A 21515-nucleotide genomic window follows, 5' to 3' on the forward strand; every position below is an offset into this window, starting at 1 on the left:
CGGGGCGTGGAGATGATCAACGGAATGCAGCGACCCAAGGGGCACGCAGACCGGCCACCCAGAGGCCCTCAGTGTGTTCCAACAGAAAACGTGAGGATGACCAGGAGACTGAGGTCAATTGTCGCAATAAAATGCCCCCCGTTCTTTGGTCATTTTGTGGACCCAGAACTCACCAGCTGGAAAGGCCAAGCCTCCAGGGGGAAGGGCCAGGGGCCCAGCAGCAGGTGGGAAACGACTCCCCTGGTCTTTGCCCAGAAGGACCTCTGGCCACGCAGACTGTCCAGACACCACCCCCGAGTAGCACCGTGATCCCCTCTCTTGGTGACCGCATGCTAATGCCACCCGGTGAACCCCGCGTGGCCAGTCCTCCCGATGCCTTGGTAGGAACACCCTCACTTCCCCTTCCTCTCCTGTCCCCTGGGGACAAAGCCTGGAGCCCGGGGGAGAAACGTTAGCCTACGAGGGCTGTCCTACACCACAGCGTGGCCCACGCACGTCACAGCTGGCTGTCCTGGGGGACAAGGATCCACCCACTTCAGGACCTTGAGAGAGGCCTTTCTGAGAAGAAAAACCAAAGACATGTCCCAGGACTCCCTGGGCACAGACGGTTTCCTGAGGGTCCACAGAACCACCACCAGCGGTCACGGCTTTCAGGAACCCCCTTCCCTGAACCCAGAGATCATTTCTGAACATCAGCTCCATGGTTAAGGCCAACAGCCAGGAGCAGAGCAGGACAGAAAGCCCCGGGAGCGAGGTTGCATGGGGGCGGTGGCCTTTCAATGCCAACCCACACAGCCGGTCTGGAGGAAGTGACTCGGAGACCTGTTGTCCCCCATCTCGCCCCCTGGAGCAGCCTGGGACGCCCCACGCCACCCTCCCCTGGGGCCCCGGAGCTGTCTGCAATTGCCCGTGCGTTGAAGGAGGGCCATTCCCAGACACTCCTCCTAGGGCTTCAGTGAACTTCCGACTGAGGACGGATTCTCAAGACTCCGGAGGAAACGTGTACCGTGGGAAATTATTGCTGAATTCCTTCATCTATGGAGACCCCTTGCCAGGTGCAGTGACACATGCCTGTCATCCGAGCGCCTCAGGAGGCTGGGGCAGGAGGATCAGGAGTTCAAAGCCAGCCTCAGCAACTTAGCAAGGCCCTAAGCCACTCAGCAAGACCCTGTCTTCAAATAAAATAGAAAATAGGGCTGGGGACGTGGCTCGGTGGTCGAGTGCCCCTGAGTTTAATCCCTGGTACTCAAATTTTTAAAAAATTAAAAAAAATAAATATTGGCTTCTGTCCTTCCAGGCAGTGGGTGAAGCACATTTTTTTTAAGTGGTGGGGACCGAGCTCAGAGTCCTGCACGTGAGCTCTGCCCCTGAGCTTCTGAGCCACCCCTCAGCCCCAGGGCAAAGCACCTTCTATAGCACATAGTGTCCTGTGAGCTTTCCGGGGTCAGCACGGCCTGGGGTTGAGTTCCAGCTCTCCATGGCCTTGGGCGAGTTGGTTGACCCTTCCGTGCCTCAGTTTCCCCACCGATAAAGTGGGGGCAGTTGCCTGGAATTTACCGGCCACCCGAGAAGCCCAGTGGACATGTTTTCTCACTTTGGCTGCCTACCAGGAGGCCTCAGCAATCCTTCCAGAAATTTCCCTCCAGCCTCTGGTTGGAATGCAGAGCTGCTTCCTCCCCGACCCAAATCCTACAGCCTCCCTGTAGCCAGCCCTGGGACACACACACAACGGCCGAGAATGTGCTTGCGTGAGGAACTGTCCCCTCCCCTGCGGAGCTGTCCCCTCCCCTGCTCTGTGCCACCAAATATGTCCATGCTCTCTGCGGCCTGGTCAACGGCCACCCCTAGCCAGACCTGGAGCTCACGGGCTAATTTTAGAAATGACTTGTCGACTCAGCTGCTGGATCACATTGGCTCCCGCGGAGGGTGGGGGAGCGGCCGGGAGGAGCGGCCAGGAGGACAAGTGTGCGAGGGAGCGGGGAGGGTGCTCCTGACCGCTCTCCGTCGCCCTGCTCCCCATCGCTGGGGCCTTTGGTGGCCGCCTGGGAGACCTCTCACTCAGGAGTGGTGCTTGCGTCCCGTGGCCACCAGGTACTGAGGGTTGGCGCTGGGGACCTTGAGAGAAAGGCCTTTCTGAATTTCTGGAATGTGCCTTGGGGGCTGGGCTGGGAGGCCCCTGGCCTTTGGGTCTATTTTGGGCCTTTCTGGTCTTGAGGATCCTGAGGTCTTTTTCCTTGATTGGTGGCTCCTGCCGCTCACTTCGAGGACAAGACTACTTTGTGGAAGAATGTTAGAGCCCAAGGCCGGGCCCAGGGCACCCACTTTGCGCGGATCTTTTGCGGGGACCCGGTTCAGAATCCTTTTAGAGAATGTGCTCAGGTCCTCTGCTGTGGCCTGGGGCCCGGCTGTTGGCCTCAGCTGCCCGGGATCCCTGCTCGGCCGGTGGTCTGTGTGCGGTGAGGGAGCCACGCTCTGCCTTCATGTTTTCAACCCGGCCCAGCGTCGCGGTTTTAATTTGAATTTTAATGGTTTTTAATTTCAAATTTCAAATGTGTGCGTGGTGGGGGAGGGGCTCAGGTTCATGGCTGGAGGTTTTAAGGTCACCCTGCGCTTCCCTGAGAGGGGCTGCCTGATGCGCTGCGCCCGTTCCAGGCTCTTCTCTGAATGAAGAAGATCCACAGGTCTCAGTGGCCTGAGGGAGGCACGGGGAGGGGCTGTACTTCCCGGTGGAGCTGCCTCTCCTCCACGGCCTCCCGGCTGTGGGCCTCCGGCCGCGGCCTCTGTGCCGCTTCCCTGGGAGGAGGTTGCGGGGGGACAGTCCTCTTGGCCCTCCGTGGGCTCCAGGCTGCCCAGCCTGGCCGTGACCCACAAGTGCAGGTCCTGGGCTTCCACCCTGCAGCGTCTGGAAAGCTAGGCGGGTACTTTCAGTTTGCGGCCATCCAAGAGGAGGCCTGTCCTGCTCAGTGCCCCAGTTGACCAAAGCTGAGGACCTCTAGTGCCCAAGAGCGATGGCGGTTCCTGGGCGGGCTGTCTTCCCTCCTGACTGAAGGGGTGTTTTCCTGTCCTGGGTGATAAGCCCTGAGTGTCGGAGGAGCAGGGGGAGGGGGAGGGGGAGGGGTGGGGGGAGGGCAAGGGAGGGGAGGGAGGGGTCTCCCGGTCCCCTGCTTTGGAGGGAATGCTGTCACCAATCAGCAGATGTGCCGTCCACTCCCACTCGGGTCTGGCCACCTTGAGTAGCGGGTTTCGGGCTCAGCGGACTGTGACCTTGGGCACACCCCACTCTCTTGAGCGATCCTGGGGACGGCGCAGGAGCCTCGCAGATGGTCCCCTGCGGTGAGCAGGAACCCCAGAGGCGGCTGCCCGGCACGTGGCTGCCCAGCCTGGTCAGGAGTGGGTGTGGGTACTCAGGCTCTGACCCTGGCAGGGGTTTGGCTAGGCCGCCATTCACCTCCTGGGTCATCCAGGGGTGACCACGGAGGCTCCGAGCCAGAGAGACCTCCCCGGAGCTGCCACAGGCCAGGCCTCTGGCGTCTCTACCAGGCCATGACAGGGCAGCCCTGCCGGGTGCCCGGTGCCCGGCCCTCGGTAGATGGGAACAGCGGCAGGGTTCACCTTAGGTGGATGACTGGCGGCCGTGGGACAGGGCACGGTTCACAGTAGAACTACGTGGTACCGAAGGATTTGAAAGATGGAGGAGCTGGGTTTTAGACAAGCTCAGGGTTTCCTGAGCACCATCCATTCAACCCCCTCCGTTTACCCACGGTGCTTTCAAGGCACAGAGAGGGGAGGTAACTTGCTTAAGGACACACAGCTCTGCAGTAACAGCTTAGATCAGCTCCTGCCTTGGAGGCTAATGAGATAATACTCCAATCTCCACCCCGGAACCTCTTCCATCCTCCTCCAACGCTTGAAAGCAAGGATTAAATCTCAGTTCTTGTTTGGATGGGGGCAATAAAAATGAATCATAAGGCACAAGTGCAGTCCTTGGACATCAGGGGACTCTGTCCCCACCCATGAGGGCCGGAGCGCTCTCAGCTGCTCCTGGGGCCCCAGCTGGGCACTGAGCTCCGATGTCATGGCGGACAGCTGGGTGAGCCGCTGAGACAGACACATCTGCCCCCGGGATCCAATGTCTGGCTCACGCTTAGCACGCCTGGGAGCTCAGCCGTGACTCTGTAGCCATTTTACAGATCAGGACGTGAGACTTGGAGGCTTCGGGGACGCGAGGTCAGGCCGAGAGAAAGGAAAGTGGGTCGCTTCGGCTGCTATCATGAAGGCAGGGGAGCAACGCCTGGGGCACTCACTGCTCACTTAATGCCGCGGTCAAGGTCACGGAGCAGGGGGACCACACCTGTCCTACAGGGTGGGAAGGAGCGTCAGAGGGGCTGGGACTTTCTTTCCTTGGGTTTTCCTGTTAACGGTGACTGGCTCCTTGTCTCATTTCTTTCTATGTCACACTTATTTCTCACTCAAAGCAAAGATGACGCTGTCCCCCTTTCCCATAATGCTCCTCTGCACGTGACGAGGTCATTCTAGACCAGGGTCTGGACCCGCATCCACCTTGGCACTATGGGCATTTGGGGCTGGATAGGTTCTTTGTGGCACACGTTGTATAGGATGCTTAGGGGCACCCTGGGTCTTGACCCACGAGAGGCCAGAAGCACCTTCTGTCCAGCTGGGTCAACCAGCAATGTCTTTGGGCACTGCCAGATGCCCATTGGCACAACTAACTGGCGAAAAACATGGGTCTAGTAGAACTTTCTAGAAACCTTCGTACCTGTGCTAATATGGTGTCCACTCATCCCTCGTGGCTATTGAGAACTTGAAACATGGCTCACACAACAGAGAAGCAGATTTTAAAATTTTATGTACAGTGATATAAACTGAACTAGTCATGGCTAGCAGCTACCATATTCGTGACATTTTAAGAGGTAACATCAGATCTTCACTAGAAACTCAAACCCTCAGAGCAGCCGGGGCAGGGCTCCAGGTGATGTGTGACTAGCTTCGTGCTTCCTTATGGCAGGGGAAACCCCAGCCTGGAAAGAGCAATGCTTAGCATGGGTGCCCCCCTGACCATTGCCATGCCTCGGGCAGACATTGCTAGTCAATCACAGCACACTTTCCTGTTGAATCCAGACACAGCTTTAGGATCCTTCTCTAGACCACACTGTAGGCAGCCCGAACTACCAGTCAGTCAGCGCTGACATGCAAGGGAAGCCCTAGTGGCTGTCGGTGCACTAGGCCATGAGGGCAATCTGCACGGTCCAGCAAGGAGCATGTGGCCAACCGAGGTCAGCATGTCAACCACAGATATGGACAGGAGGGTCAATGTGCTGGGGGAGATGAGACTGTTTTCTCTAATTTTCCTAAGAAACATCCACTCCATAATTTAGGGATTGGGGGGCTGTTGGCTTAGCCACTGGTGTGCAAAGCATTTGGAAGTTTTCATCGACCTGGGACTTGAAATGACCGACGGGATGTAGCGACAGCCAAGGACCCTATAATAAAGTTGGTAATTGCCCATGGGCATAAGGAGCGCCCATACTCTGGTCTCCCGGTGAAGCGGGTGAGGAAGGACAGCGCCCCCACCTGACAGAGGGGGGCGTTGCAGCCCTGAAGACTGGGCATGGGCAGGGTGTCTGAGTGTGGGACTGAGCTGGGCTGCGTTGGCCCTGTCCCCCTCCCACAGAGCGAAATGTCACTTTGCTGCAAAGGGCGGGTCAGAAGACCCCAGCGGGCAGGGCTCAGTCGCACTGCGTCTGGAAGTCACTTCCTTGGGGGAGCAGAGGACAGCACCAGATAAGAGAGCTGGGCAGACTCCACAGTGGAGAAGGGGTTCACCGTGTCGTCTGTCCCTCAGAGGGCAGGGCCGGGCCAGCATGTGGCAGTCCTGGTGAGGCAGCTCTCTGTCTGGGTGGAAGAGGTGTCGGGCCTCAGGCCCTGAGGGGCAGAAACTGGTTCTGTTGTCACCCAGACCTGCAAGGCCTTGAGAGCTATTTCCTCTGCTTGGACCATGAATGCTGCTTACAGACCCTTTCCATTATGGTCTGGCTCTTTGGCCACCAAGGCAAGGCTTAGGTGAGCTCGGCGGAGTCACTTTAACCCACTTGACCCATCTGTGGCACGTAGGTAGGCCTGGCACCTTCCCCTCCTGCTGAGCTCAGGGCAGACATTAATAATCAATCACAGGACTTTATTACCACTGAGCCCAGACAAAGACTTAGAGTCCATCCCAAAGAATACTGCAGGTGGCCATTGCCCACCTACCCATGTTACGTGAGAGTTGAGACCTACTCGCCCCTGGCTGTATCTGTCAAGGTCCTTCCAGAAAATAGCACATTCGACTCTGCTGGAGAATCTGTGTAATAGAGCAGCTCCTCCAAGGAAGGCCTGTTGGGTTTGAGGAACAGCAAAGTCTGTTGGGGTGCTCAGAGGCTAGCCGCGGGGCGAAGGAGGAGAGAGAGGAGCGCAGGGAAGCTGGGACCCTGGCAAGGACTGCTCACAGGGCCTGTGGGGGGAGATGGAGCCCCGTATGGAGGCAGCATCTCCCAGGCCCTAGCTGCTCCTGTGCGGGCCCCTGCCAGCCCTCTCCAAAGAGGCCAAAGGGCAGGAGAGCTGTGGCAGGGGAGGGGCATGGAGACTGGCGGCCTCCCCCGAGGACCTGAGGTGGCCCTCAAGAGGGCAAGCCACCTGGAGCTGGAGCCACGATCCCATTCCTGTTACCAGCCTCTCCCAGGCGGCTCTTCTCCGGGGCAGCTCAGGGCTCCTGCAGTGAGCAGAGGGAGCCAGGGCCGCTCAGCAGAGGAGAGCTGGCCTGGATCCCTCTGGTCCCCTGCTGATGCGGGATTCCCGGGGTACAGCCAGGCGGCACAGGGAGGAGCCACGTGGGTCAGCCCCGCAGGCACAGGCCAGACGGGGAGGGCGGATGTGCATCTGCACAGCGAAGGGCAGGGGCTCAGGGGCGTCTGCAAGCCCCCAGCATCCTCCCTGCTCTGCATGCCTGGCCTCCGTCCATGTGACCTTGAGAGGCACCTGGGGCCAGGGAGCCCACTCACCTCAGTGAGCCCCGTGCCTGAGCCCCCAGCGGCTCCCCTCTGCCCGCCTCCAGACCTGTGAGCCAGCTGGGGACCTGACAGTGAGACTTCCAAACCAAACTGTGGGCAAGATGGGATTGTAAGCAAAGGCAGAAAGGGCAGAGGATGGACGGCGACGTCCACCACATGTTCAGCTGTCCTGGAGAAGCTGCTGCACGCAGGGACACGTGGCAGGCCAGACCAGGAGACCAGCCTGCTGCGGTGGCCCAGGCCTCTGGGGTCAGACCATCTGTGTCCAAGAAGCAGCCACACCTCCTCCTGGTTGGGGGCAAAGCACGTCCTCTCCCTCCACGCGAGTGTCATGGGATGGGACTACTCACCCAATCCACCTTGAAGAGCAAATGACGGCATCTGCTCAAGTTCCCAGTGCCCAGAATGCCAGGGGCCACTATGACCCCTGGCTCTTCTTTCTTTCCCTCCTCCCCTTCACATGGGGCAGCAGGAATCTCAGAGGGGCGCCCGATGATCCAGGTCATCTCCCCTCCTCTGGTGCTGCCTCAAGTGAGTTAACCTCACTGATCCCCGAACAACCTACATCCAGCACCAGACGCCAAACAGACGCAAAGTAAATTTCCACAACCCCTCCCGGCAGCCCAGCCCCATCTATGCCTCACTCACTTGAGCCACCGTCTCAGGGTTTCACGTTGTGCCCCAGGACCTGGGACTCCTCTGGGCCCTCAACCTGGCACCCCCAGCTTGGTGATCTCTTAACGTCGCTGATGTGGAGCTGTGACGAGGAGCTGGCCTCCACTGAGGGAGTTGGACACATCTGGAGGCAGATCTCACCCCAATCTTGCTGGGTGTCCTGGGCAAGTGCCTTAACCTCTCTGAGCTGCTGTCTGCTCTATGGAAATGATGCCAACCTTGTGGCACTGTAATGAGAATAAAATATGGTGATAGATCTAACAATTAAATTCTAGGCTCAGTAGGAAGCTCAGAGTTCTGGGGCAGCTTAGGGGTCCTGATTGCTTCTTGCTAAGTGTCAGAGAGTCCTCTGGTGCTGGCCTGGGCTGGAGTCTCTGGTTCATCAGAGGTCAAGAGAAAAATGAAAAGTTGACTGAGAGAAGTTAACGGTGATCAGACTCCTGATCAAATGTGTGTGTCCCCATTTCACAGATGAAAGAAACTGAGTCTCTGAGAGCTTCCCGAGCTCTCCAGAAGGTAAACCGCGATCACAGGCCCACCGTGTGCACCCAGCACTGCGGGACGTCAGAAATCCCTCTCGGCCACGCTCCTAATCACTCATGCACTCACTCAGTCATTCAACAAGTATTTATCAAAGAAGGGAAGACAGAGGTTCTGGCTCTGAAGGGCAGAGGGGCGGGATGGGGACTAGGCTCCAGCTGAAATGGGAGCGGTGGTGGGTTTATTGAGAGAATGACTTTAAACAAAGACTGCAGGAGGTGAAGGTATGAGATGTGCAGAAGGAAAAGCATTTAAGGCAGCAGGAACAGCACAGGCAAAGTCCTGGGGTGCGAGGGTGCCTGGAAGGGGGTCTTCAGGGGGCTCCTGAAGAGGAGGATGCAAGGACAGGTGGTCCTAAGGGACCCTGTGGGCCACCACAAAGACTTGGCATCTATTATGAGACAGGAGAGGTCTGGCTGCCTTGTGGGACTGGACATTTACGGGCAGCAGGGACGCGTGGAGAGCGGCTGGGCTGTTCAGAGGCAGCGAGCACGACTGGAGGCGGTGTCCAGCCAGCCCTCCCTCACCCCTAGGGTTGCCTCGAGACCTGCGGTGTGAATTCAGTGTCCCGGGCCTCCTCCTGGGCTTAGGACAGCAGCTGATGTGGCCCGTGTGGCTTGAGGCTGGAAGGGTCATGGTGATAAGAACACTTGCTTAAATTAAAGCTTGACGAAGCCCGGGCGGCACTGGCTCCTGGCCCGGGGTCAGTGGGGCTGGCGGGGAGCCGAGGGGCGGACCCAGGGAGCCAGCGCCCCGCGGGGAACTCAGTGTCCCCGGAGCAGAGGCCGCAGTCGGGGCACCCGGCAGCCCCCACCACGGCAGGCCTCCCCCTGGAGCCTCCGCTGGGGAGGGGATTCTCGGGCAGCAGGTGGCCCGGGCTGCAGGGGAGGGGACGGAGCCAACACAGCCACCTCACCCACACGTCAGGCCTATTCATAACCTGGGCTGTGACCTGTGAGTCACTGGGGGCCGCTCCAGTGTCCCCCGAGGGACAGGCGGTGCACGTCTGTCCCCCCTTCCCGGGTCCCGCCCCTGCATCCTCTGAGCTCAGCCCCCTGCTTCAGGCTGGGGGTCGGGGGCGGCCTCGCACTGGGCTTTTTGCACTTGGACGCGTTTCCCGGGTCCTCCTTGGGCACGGGACCTCACGGGCGCTGAGTGTCCCTTTCACACCCTGGACCTGGAGGTGCCTCCTCGGGAGGCTGTGCGGGAGGAGGCCCGGCCCTGCCGGGCGGGGCTGCCAGGCCAGCTCCCGGCGGGCTTCGTGGAAGCTGCGCATCCCCGGGGTGCAGACGCCCCCGCGGGCGACCTCAAGCTCCCGGGCTGGCTCCGCTGAGCTGAGTGGGAAGCAGCGGCGCAGGAGGCGCTCTCGCGAGAGGTGCCAGCGCCTCAGTGGGCGGGGCCCGCCAGGCTCCGCCCCCCACCTGCCGCCGCAGCTGCCCGAGCTGACAGCTCGCGGCAGGTCACTGTGGACGCCGTCCAGGCCCGGAAGCTGCTGGTCAGTGATGGCCGTGACAGCTGGGATGGCGGGAGCATCTTCCAGGAGGAGGCAGCGAGGAACCCATGAGGGACAGGGCTTGGAGGGTGGGCGAGAGGGGAGAGCACTCGAGGCACGCCACCAAGTCTTGGGGGGGTTTCTTCCACTTGATCTTTCATGTGGTCTGTTTTGTTCCCATTTTGGACTTTTTTTTTTGTACCAGGGACTGAACCCAGAGGCGCTTTTCCACTGAGCCACATCCCCAGCTCCCCCCGCCTTTTAAAAAAAATTTTATTTAGAGACAGGGTCTTGCTGAGTTGCTTAGGGCCTCACTTTTGCTGAGGCTGGCTCTGAACTCGCGATCCTTCTGCCTCAGCCTCCCGAGCTGCTGGGATAACAGGCGTGTGCCACTGTGCCTGGCCATTTTGGACAGTTTTCATGTATGTAATGTCATACTCTGATATTTGAGTCCATTTTCCATTGCTATAATGAAATGTCTGAGGCTGCTTAATGTGTGAAGGAAAGAGGCTTATTTGGCTCAAAGTTTTGGATGCTCAAAGGCATGATGCTGGCCACTGAGGACCTGATGGTGAATGGTAACCTATGGGGGGAGGGAAGCCAGAGAGAAAGGGCCCAGGCTTGCTTTCCATAGCAACCCTCTGGCAAGAACTACCCCAGTCCTAAGAGAACTACCTGATCCCTTCCAAGGGCACGCCTCCAATGGCCCAACCACCTCCCACTAAGCTCCGCCTCTTAAAGGACCCATCATCTCAACACAGCCACACTGAGGAACAGGCCTGGATCACAGGAACCCGTGGGGGACACACTTAAACCCTATCCAATCACTGTACAAGCTAAGATGGGCTTCCCCCACTGTGACCCCACAAAGTTTCCCAGACGACCCTCAGACGCCACAAGGTGGTCAGGAAATGGTGTAACCACTTTGGAAAACAGCTCAACAATTTCTTGGGAAAAAAAAAAAAAAATCAAACACAAATTTGCCAGAGAAGGCAGAAATTCCACTCCTAGGAATCTCCAAGAGAAATGAAAACCTACGTTCCTGAGAAGACGTGCATGACTGTCTCAACGTTTCTCATGACACCCCAGTGTGGAAACAACCCAAGTAAATGCCCAGCTACTGGTGGTCTCTGCACGCAAGGGAGCCCCCACTGAGACCAGAAAGGAATGGAGTCCCCGATCCGCAAGATAACGCGGATGAGTTGGAAACTGCGCCCAGTGGAAGGAGCTGGGTGTGGGCCACTCGATACTGTGCCTTCCAAGGACAGCGAATATACAGAAACAGCCAGAGGTCAGGAGCCACCCGGGGCTCAGTGGGAAGTAGCTAGTGGCATGGGCATGAATGCTGTGTATCCTGTGGTGAGAATGTTCTAGAACTGGATGGTGGAGACAAGCGGCACAACTCTAAATTCATTTCACATCATCTAATTGTCTGGGGACGTGGCTCAGCGGCACAGCCTGTGCAAGACCCTGGGTTCGACCCCCTGCATGGCGAAAAAGGAAAGAACAATCAGTGAATTGTACATTGTGAATTTACGGCAGATAAATTAAATCTCAATAAAGCTGCTTTAAATCCCATTATTGTATATGATTAGAATGAAGCAATTAATAAGGTTGAAAAAAACACATGTCAAAAACAACAGCTGGGCGCGGTGGCGTGCACTTATAACCCCAGTGGCTCTGGAGGCTGAGGCAAGAGGATCGCAAGTTCTAGCTGGCCTCAGCAAAAGTGAGGCCCTAAGCAACTCAGCAAGACCCTGTTTCTAAATAAAATACAAAATAGGGCCAGGGTGTGACTCAGTGATTAAGCACCTTGGGTTCAATCCTCAGTACCAAAACAAACAAACAAACAAACAAACAAACATTTTCTAAAAAACTTTCTTGCCTGGAGTATAATATTCCTTCGAGTTGAATGTACTTGATCGTATTTGACATCCTCTGGTTATTGGATACCAGGTCTTGCTTTTTCAGTAATGTAAGCATTACAATGATGCAAATTTCTGGTTTAGGATGACATCCTCAAATTTCTTTACAGAATCAAGCTTTTGGGGACCCAAACGATGAACACTGTTTAAGGGTCTCGATACGGCGATTAGATCCTTTCCCCAAAGCCCAGAGGCCAAGTGGGAGCTGTAGATCCTGCCCCTCCCCTAATTTGTGTGATCAAACAACACAGGCAGACACCCCTTAAAAGAAGAAACCCTGCTGTCCGTGGTGTTAGGAGTTGGGGGTCACTTGAGGGAATAGTGGCCATGCAGAAGTTTCCAGAGCCCTGATCGTGTTTTATTTATTGTTTGAATTGAGATATAATTTACATACGGAAAGATGTCCAATCTGTAAGGAGGGCGTGTGTGTGGCTGGGATCAGAGCCAGGGCCTCACACGTGCTAGGCAAGTGCTCCGCCCGAGACACCTCCCCAGCCCCAAGCGGCTGATCTTAATTGTAGAGTGGACTCGACTTTCACATAGGATGTGATTCATAAATATTACTCAGATTTCCAGCACCGTGGAACGTTCCCTAGCACCCTGTCTCCAAGTGAAGCTCCCATCAATAAAATAGTCACGGAACACGTTTAGATGGAGACACCAGTCCTGTAGGTCTTTTCTCAAAAGCTGCTGAGATGCATGTGGTTAATCGTGTATTTTTTCCGACTGTGTATTATGCCATGACAAGATGGTAAAGTGTGGGCTGGGGATGTAGCTCAGTTGGTAGAGTGCTTGCCTTGCATGCACGAGGCCCTGGGTTCAATCCCTAGCACCACCACCCCTAAAAAAAATTTAAAAAAAAAACTAAGTGTGGGGTCAAGAGGAAGAGGGTGTGGCCCCCCAGCTGTCCCTGACTGTCCCATCTCCATCTGGGTGTGGTTTACGGCAGTGATGGGGGGTGGGACTGTGCCCAGGTCTAACCGTCTCTCTCTTCTCTCCCGCTGTGTCTGTGCCAGGCCTGTGTCCACCCATCTCATGTGCTTCGTGTGCCCCTAGAGCCTCATTCCGTGCTGTCTGGCGGAAGCGCCATCTCGGCTCACCAGTTCATCGCCTCATCACCCCAGCGGGGCTGCCTAAGCATGGCCATCTCATCACGCCTCGCCCTGTGGGAACAGAAGGAAAGTGGTGTCCTGGGCTGGGGCTGCAGGGGCTGACTCCAACCCTGGAGGACAAGCCTGTGTGGCCCAGGCCAGCCCTTCCCTCTTTGGGTGGGGAGTCACATCCAGCTCTGCCTGTGACATGTCCATCCTGCTTCCCATCACTGCTCAGCCAGCTTGCTTAGCCAAGGCCTTCCTGACCCAGCGGGACATTAGGACCATGCCCTTAGCTCCTCCATGGCTGCCTGTCTCCCCTGTTCCTGTGGGAGGCCGGGCAGCAGGGATGACCAGCTGTCCTGTCTCCCCTTGAGTCCTGATGAGCCCTGGGGTGCATGGCAGGAGCAGGGTGGTGTGGGGCGGAGTCAGACCTGGTGCAAGCAGGCAGCTTCCATTGCCCCTGCCTCGGTCACCCGGAACCTGGAAGCAGGTCTCTAGCCGTTTCTTTCTTCGCTTATGTAATCTCCGTCAGTTGTCGGGAAGGGCTCCCTCGGGCAGGGCCTTGGTGGCAGAAGGCCGGGTGAGCAGAGGCTGCCTCTGGCTGCCTGCAGCTGCTCCCTGCGCCGCAGTCTGATCTGGGCGTAGGTCAAGGAGCGCGCGGGAGGCAGCAGAGGTGGGCCTAGGAGAGGGCGTGGGCTCACCTCCATGCAGGCCGTGGGTCTTGGTCCTTCATGGGGGGGGACAGAGCAAGAGTCAGTGGGCGCGACCCATTCTGAGGTCACCGCCACCGTGTCCCTGGCCTCTGCTTTGTGTCCTTGTCTCCAACCCCTTTGGACCCCCCTTTATCAGCTGGGCATCTGAGGGCCTGTCCCTGCAGAAGTGCGCAGAGGACCCAATTAAGAGTTTACTCTAAGCCAGTGAATGGCTCTTCCGTAGAAAGCGCTGGCAATTTTTTTTTTCTTTCTTTAATAACACGCGCTCCAGCTGGCCACAGTGGGCTCCAGGTCTGTCTCCAAGGTGGCCGTGGCCAGTAAAGGACCTCAGCTAGAAGCAGGTCCAGCCAGCTCTGGTCTGGCCACATTTCTAGGGTAAAATTGCTGGGGTCCAGGTGACCTGTTTTAGCTAGGGAGTCCCTGGCTGCCTGGGTCAAGGTTCAGGGACCACCAAGCAGGCACAGTTAAGAGGACTTGGAGACACAGGGATGGGTCCTTCCCCAGCAGCCCCTAAGTGTCCTCAGGAACTAGGTGCAGGACCCTTGCCGTTATTGAAATCTGCAGATAATCAAACCCCTCATATAAAATGGCACCACATTTGCATATAATCCCTGGGGTAGTTTAAATCACCTCGAGTTACTTATAACACAATGTGAATGTGGTCAAAACAGTTGTTATGTTGCCGGGAGCCTTGGCGCACGCCTGTCATCCCAGCAGCTCAGGAGGCTGAGGCAGGAGGATTGCAAGTTGGAGGCCAGCCTCAGCAATTTAGTAATGCCCTAAACAACTAAGCAAGACCCTGCCTCAAAATTAAAAATAGAGTGGGGCTGGGAGTACCCTCAGTGATTAAGCACCACTGGGTTCCATCCCTGGCACCCCTCCACCCATGGTTGGTCGGGCCCATGGATGGGATGCAGAACCCGTGAACAAAGGGGCCAACTGTATACACCATGCACAAAGGAAGCGATTTACTAAGTGATCAATTATTATGTTAACTCCAAGCTGAGGTGGAGCAGGAGAGTGTGGGTGGATCCTTGGGATCCATCGCCTTCGGGAATCCTAAGAAGCCCCTTTCCTCGCGGGTCCTCCCAGAGCAAGGTCTGCCCCCAGCCACGGAAGGGAACCTGTGGCCCAGATGATCCCTGACACAGGGCGGCTGGAGCCGGGAGGAGATCCACTCCCTGGCTCTGCTTCGCGTGCATCCCCTCGGGGCTCTGTCCCAGGCCCCGGGTCTGCTGAGCCCCACCTGCTCCGCGCAGCCTCTCGCTCAGGGCCTTGGGCTTGCGCGCCCGCCCAGGCGCCGTGGCGACCGCTCGCTCACTTGGTTCTCTCCTCTCCTGCCTCTGCAACGCAGATCCGGGAAGAGGACAAGAGCCCTCCGCCGTCCTCGCCCCCGCCCCTCTTCTCCGTCATCCCCGGGGGCTTCATTAGGCAGCTGGTCCGCGAGACGGAGAAAGAGTCCAAGGAAGCCAGGCGGAGGAAACAGGCGGCGCTCGCCTCCCCAGAGCGAGAGGTGAGTGGCCCGGTGGAGGGGACCCGCTGCCCTTCCGCACACACCCGCCCTCCGGGTCCTGCCGGCCTCCTCTGAGTCCCCTGTGGCCCCCACTTGGAGGAACGTGGTGGGTTGAGCTCCTCGGCAGCCCTCAAAACCCACCTCAAATTGTGCAGCCCTGGAAGTTCTACGGCCTTCCCTCCCCTGAGTCCCACGGTGCCCTCCTGTCCGGGTTTATTATGGAAACCATGGCAACCGTTCCATCGGATCTCGTGACTTCCTTTGAACATCGCTCCTACTATTTGGTACTATTTGGCCCATAGCGATCGCTCATCAAGTGGTTGTTGAATGAATGAATGAAGGAATGAATGACTGGTCAGTCCATCTCTGATGGGTGGGGATCATGGCACCCCGACTTTTGCAGAAGGGAAGAACTGGACACTGACTAAGATGGACAGTTAGTTTAGTGTAAGCAGAAAAGATCTCCAGTTGGTACTCATGGGTGCGGCTGTATTGGTATTAAAACATCGAAATCCTTCTACATTAGGCAGTAAATGCTCACAACCCAAGCCCCCAAGTGCCCTCTGGCTGCCATGTTTCCCCAAGCTCCCTGAAATAGACACAACCCAATAATTAACAGGATGGTGCCTGGCCACCTTAGGGACCCCGCTACCCTGCCCTAGCTGGTGTTCTTTGTGACTGGCTAATGTCGCTCAGATCCTTTGGTTGTTCGGAACAGCACGCTGGGTTGAAGCAATCACTGAACATGGTCCCTCAAACTGGTCCCTGAGGCTGGTGCGGGCCCCTCCTTCCCTCCAGCTCCCTAGTCAGGGGACCTGGGCAGGACAGGGAGGCAGGTCTGGGGCACAGGCTACCTTGGGGGCAGGGTGTCTCCTCGCGTCTCTCCAGCGCCCCCTTGAGGCAAGGCGAATGCTGCATGATCAGGCTGGGATGTCCAGTGGCCACCCGGCTCTGCCTTCCCTTCTGCTCCAGCTTGTGTTTGGCTTGACTAGTCCTGTCAATGACCTTAACTTTGTTGTGTCGGGGATTTCCTGAGCAGCAGCAGCTCTGGAGACGCCCCAGTTCAGATTTTGTGATAGAGGGTGACAGGAAGGGCAGACTGTCTGTCCCCACCCCTGCCAGACTTAAGGCAGCCAAGGCAGAAACTTCGGGCAGTTGCTAGGTCATGGTAAGAGTCACTGTGTACTCCTTACCACTACACGACGTTCACTTGGCTGCCCACAGACCCATTTCTCAGAGGTGGAGACTGAGGCCCGGAAAGGTCAACTCACTTGCCAAAGGCCGTGAGGCCAGATGGAGGCAAAACCAGGGCGTGAGTCTGTGTGAGCTACCTGGGGAAAGGTCAGCTTGGTGAAGGACGTGGCCGGCGTGGTGGCCCGGGGAGAGAAGTCTGCAGGCCCTGGTGGCATCCCTGTGTACAAGTAAAGAAGCAGAACAGAGCTGAGCGTGTGAATAAGTTGCCCCTGCTGGACTGGATGGAGACTGAGAGCCAAGAGACAAGATGGACAGCCTCAGACCGTGACAGGTGGCAGCACCAGAGGCCAAGATGTCCCCAGGGCCAAGCGGGGCCTTGAGAACATGTCTCTGGGAATCTGCAAGCCCCAGCTGCCTCCTGCCAGGTCTTTTTTTTTTTTTTTTTGTCTGACCAGTAAATGATCCTTGTCCAGCACTGAGGTCCCATCTGCTTCTCACACAGTCCTGGCCCGGAGTCCTTAGAATCACCCCCATTTTGCAGGACGGGGAATCAAGGCTTGGGGAAGTGACCTGATTCTCCTCAAGTCACCCAAGCAGTGAGGGGCAGAGACGGGCTGGAAAACACTGGAATGTGGACAAAGCCCTGCAGAATGTCAAGGAGACCTGTGTTTTGGCTCCTGTACCTTCATGTCATGAAGCCCAGGCCGAATTCCTTCCATTCTTTTGCTCTCAGTTTACGCATCTATAAAGTCGGCGTGCAGTGAATGTCCTCTTGGTCCCAGTGATTCCGTAGGGTGCAGCTTTCTTGACTGTGAATTTCAAAGGAAGGGGACTCGTGTGTGCATGCGCAGGGCGCGGGCAGGACTGGTTCTCCTGTTTGGCCATCTCTGTGTTACTGTCTCTTCAGTGGCAGTTGGTTAAAAATAAGGCAGTGATTCACTTTTTATAAACAGTGTAGACAGTGATGAGTCTTGCCAAGTGCAGTCAATCCCCCATCACAGATGATGTCCTGCTGGCCCCGGAAGGTCAGACGGAGCCATTCCGTACCAGAGATACGGCCCCTGGTGCTGGTGGCCCATTGGAACCACCCAGGGAGCCAAAACCCAGACCAACAAGCTTGCAGTCCCTGGGTGTGGGGCCAAATCATCTGGATTTTCTAAAGCTCCCAAGGAGAGTTCAGAGAGTCTCAGATCACGGAAGGACACGTTCTATGTAGCAGTTAAGAATCCCAGAGACCTGGTTTTACGTTTCATCTGTCTTTAGGGCCATTGGACATCTTCAGGTCTGCGTTCTGATCTGCACCATGGGGCAAAGTGCAAAGCCTGTCACCGGGTCCTGCTGGGGGTCCAGGAGCATACTGTCATGGTGATGTAGGTCTCATTGTGGAGGGTCTTCCTGTGAAGCTCCTAATCCTGCTGTTATCACCACAGTCAAAGATGAAGCCTGCTTTTGTAGCATGGACCCTAAAACAGGAAAGGCACATAGATAAGCTAAAATGGGGTGCAGAATGGGGGCACTCCTGGGACAGGCATACCAGCAGAGCACTCTGGGACTCCGTGGACATGCGAGACAACTTCTAGTCGATGTCTTCAGGCAATGATTGGCAGAGGGCTGACATTTGAGCTGGGTATAAAAGAGCAGCACTGGGGCCGCAGTGGAGGAGCAGTGTGCAGGGCAGGGAGCGGAGCGTGGGCAAACGTGGACGCCCAGAGGGGCTGGCATGGCTAGAGATGCCCAGGGTAACCAAAGCAGGGCCGATCAAACCAGAAGGGGACTGGGGCCCTCAACTGAGGATCTGGCTGTGATCATAGTGCTGAATGATTCTCTGGTAGGCAGTGGGCGGCTGTCCAGATCTTTTAAACAGGTTTAAAATGATTGGTGGTCCATAGAAGGGAGCCCAGATCAGAGGCTGTGGCAATGGCCCAGTTGAGAGAGGCAGGCCTGGAGAAGGAGACACGCAAGCTCTGAGGGTGGAACCACGTGATCCCAGCATGGGGGGAATGTGCGGGCAGGTGTCAGCCCCGATCCCAGGCCCAGGCATCCGCGGGGCTGCATTGGCACTAACATGGGAGACTCCAGACCTGGGTTGCCAGGGAAGCCGGGTGTAGGGTAGAGCAGCCCCCAGGTCACCGTGTGCCATCCACGGTCACCCAGCAGGAGAAGAGTGGCGCCAGGATGAGAACAGATCCTCAACACAGGCCCTGAATCCTTTCCCCGATCCCCTTTCTGGTCCAGCAGGAAGAATCAAAGCATAAATAACAAAATGACAGCGATAGCAGCAGAGCGGCCAGCAACTGTCACTACAGACGATGCACTGGGCTCAGTTTCTGTGTGTTGTCACATATCGTCCCACCCACCCTGCAAGGCAGGCCTTTAGGATCCTCGATTTATTTTTAAGTCAACAAGTTCAGAGAGGGGAAGCAATTTACCTAAGGCTGCACAGTGAAGGAGAGGCAGAGTCTGGAGTTGAGCTTGGTTCTGCTGGGCTTCTAAATCCACTCTCCTTCCACTCTGTCTCTTGGTCTCGAGGCTGTGGGCCAAGGCTCACGGCTGGTCACGGTGCCCGTTGGGTCTTGGAGGTACGTGAGACTCTTAGGATGGATGAGTGAATGGATGAACCTGTAAATGATAGACGGAGCTTTGGGCCAGTGAGCGGCTAAGCATGGTGGTGGTCTCTCCCTAGACCCCAGAAGTTTCTACCAGTCCACCAAGCAGCAAGACCAACAGTGGCACCAAATCTGGAAGCCCACAGAGTCCCCAGGACAGCCAGTCTGCCCCACCCCAGGGCACAAGCATTCCGGGCCAGGGGTCTGGTGGCACCACCCCCACGCCGATGACCAGCATCAATGGCGAGAAGCCGCAGGAGCCGGGCCCCCCTGGGACACCAGCTAAGAAGACCCTGCCATTCAGGAGGGGCGTGAGGGGTGGTGACGTGCTGCTGATGGTGGCCAAGCTGGACCCAGGAGCAGCCCAGCCAGAGCAGAGGACCCAGCCCCGAGATGCCCCCGCTTGCAAGACGCCCCCTGCAGTCACAGACCCTGGGGGGAAAAAGCCAACAGAGACCCCGGGGAGTCCCTGTGGGCCCCAGGCCAGCCCTGAGGACTCAGCCCCAAAGCCTGAGAAGACCGGGACTGGGGGTCTTGGGGACCCAGGCCAAGGAGCAAAAGGCGGGAAAGGCCATAGTGCAGTGGGGAAGGGGGACAGGGGACCCCAGACCAAAGGGCCGAAAGGGGGCGAGCCCCAGGGAAAAGAGGAGCCGAGGACCAGGCCACAAGCCCAAGGGGCAGGGGACGGGGGGCAGCCAGGGGCAGTGGAGAAGGAGGGAGGGGATCCCCCAAACAAGACCGAGAAGGGGAATCTGCCCAAGGATGTGGGGACCGAAGGGAAACTCTCTGGGCCCCAAGTCCAGGTGAGAAAGTGGGGCGGTTCCCTGGGCAGGAGGAGTAAGTGGGGTGGTCCCCAGAGCAAGAAGGACAAAGAAGGTGAGCTCAGGCAGAGGACAGAGGAGACCAGCGAGCCCCCGGCCAAGCCCGAGAGGAGCAAGGCGCAGGGCAAGCCGCGGCCGGCAGGCGCACCTGGGCAGACAGGTGAGCCCCAGGCCAGGTCGGAAGAGGCGGGGCAGCTCCCGAGGGAGCCCGAGGGGCCCGGCGGAGCCCCCGAGCAGGTGGCCACCGAGGAGGCGTCGCTGGCTGCAGCCGGGCAGGAGGGCCCGCAGCAAAGGCGAGCGCAGGAGCCCTGTGCGCCCAGAGCCGAGGATGCGCCCGGGCTGGGGCCGCCGCCGCTGGACGGGAGCCCCGGGCCTGCGGAGACCCCGGAGGTCGGGCGGAAGCGGACGCAGGAGGGGCCGGCCCTGCAGGAGGAGAGCGGAGGTGGCCAGAGCGGAGACTCCGACCAGGTGCGGGGGCGCAGCCCGCAGAGGGAGGCGGCGGGAAAGGGCGGCCCTGGGGGACAGGGAATTGCGGAGGGGTGGGAGCGGGAAGCGCCCACAGGAGGCGCTTCTTTGATGGCAAGGGTTTGGGGGCCCCCACCCCCCACTGTGAGAGAAGGTTCTCAACCTGGCAATCCCCCTCCCTCACCGACGGGGCTCACTCTCCTGTCACCCAGCAGGTCTGACAGCTGAAGTGCCCAAAATAAGGCTCTGCTGAGATGCAGATTCCGGGGCGTCTGGGAGCTTCCCATGGTTCCAAAGTCCAAGAGCAGGACCCCGGAATCTGCATTTCAATTCTGATTTCCTTGCTGGTCCCAGACCACACTGAGAAGCCGCCCCACAAGGGGTGTCCCTGCACACCAGGAGCGGCTTCTGTCACCCGGGTTTAACTGGTGTGATCTTTGCTCCCAGGCTCCCGAGGACAGATGGTACCAGGCGGAGAAAGTCTGGCTGGTTCAGAAGGATGGATTCACTCTTGGTAATAATGGGTGTCATGGCCACCGGGGGGGGGGGGGGTGTCATCGGCCCTTCCTGTGCCCCCACTGCTGCTGGTTGTCATTGTGGGACCCTGATTATGCTTTAGGGTGTGGCAGAGACTAGCAAGGAAACATGTGGCTTTTGGGGTCACATGGGAATAGTTGATGGTCCTGTCACCCTTGGCAGCTAGTTTGCTGGGTACTGTTATCAATGACATCTGAGGCTTGTTAATTAATTAATGACGTTAATGCGGCAAACCTGGCTTGTTCCTGCAGTGGCCCACAAGGACCTGAGGGTTCAGAGCAGGTGGGCAAAGAGATTGGTTGTGGGCAATGACCGCTCTGTTAAGAACTGATTCCCACGTGCAGGCAGGACGGGCTGAGTGATTGATTAGTGATGTCTGCCATGGGTACCCTCAGGGCAGACGACAGCCTGCGTGCTGTTATCTGCCATCCCAGGTCCAGGAATGAGGTGGGTCAGTTCACACATTTGGGTGCCTGCTATGCTCCTGGCAAGTCAGACACAGCCTCTGTCTTTAAAGGGTTTGGGGGTCCCAGTACTCTCCATGATCCAAGGGGGGAGAATGTCGCCCCTTCCTGACCTGTCCTGAGCCCCCTCTGCAGCTCCCTGGCCTGGCTCAGAGGCGCGCTCTCTCTCTCTCCCCCTCCTCTCCCCTCTCCTCCCTTCCTCTCTGGGCTGTCCAACCAGCAACGGTGCTAAAGCCAGACGAGGGAACAGCCGACCTGCCGGCAGGAAGGGTACGACTTTGCATTGACGCTGACAAAACCGTCACGGAGGTGGACGAGGAACACGTCCACCGGGTGAGTCTCCTGCCCCCACCCAGCCTGTTCTGCACCTTCTTCCCTGTCCTGAGTCCTGGAGGAAGGCCCCACCAGA

General features: G+C 57.7%; 1 protein-coding gene across 3 annotated transcripts in view; it reads left to right on the top strand.

The window, feature by feature from the left end:
- Window positions 1-1946: 1946 nt before the first annotated feature.
- The window catches only part of MYO18B (myosin XVIIIB), a 223701-nt gene continuing 204132 nt past the window's right edge, over window positions 1947-21515 (top strand). For 2 of the 3 annotated variants that reach the window (XM_079151214.1, XM_079151216.1), the window contains exons 1-6: window positions 1947-2091; window positions 12716-12875; window positions 14859-15019; window positions 18897-20108; window positions 20553-20619; window positions 21327-21439. In XM_079151214.1, the coding sequence (XP_079007340.1) occupies window positions 12839-12875; window positions 14859-15019; window positions 18897-20108; window positions 20553-20619; window positions 21327-21439 (1590 nt within the window). In that variant the 5' untranslated portion in view covers window positions 1947-2091; window positions 12716-12838. The remainder of the gene's footprint in view (window positions 2092-12715; window positions 12876-14858; window positions 15020-18896; window positions 20109-20552; window positions 20620-21326; window positions 21440-21515) is intronic. The other variant, XM_079151215.1, reaches the window with a different exon arrangement.

Source organism: Sciurus vulgaris (genome assembly GCF_902686455.1).
Source record: "Sciurus vulgaris genome assembly, chromosome: 8".
Lineage (NCBI taxonomy): Eukaryota > Metazoa > Chordata > Mammalia > Rodentia > Sciuridae > Sciurus > Sciurus vulgaris.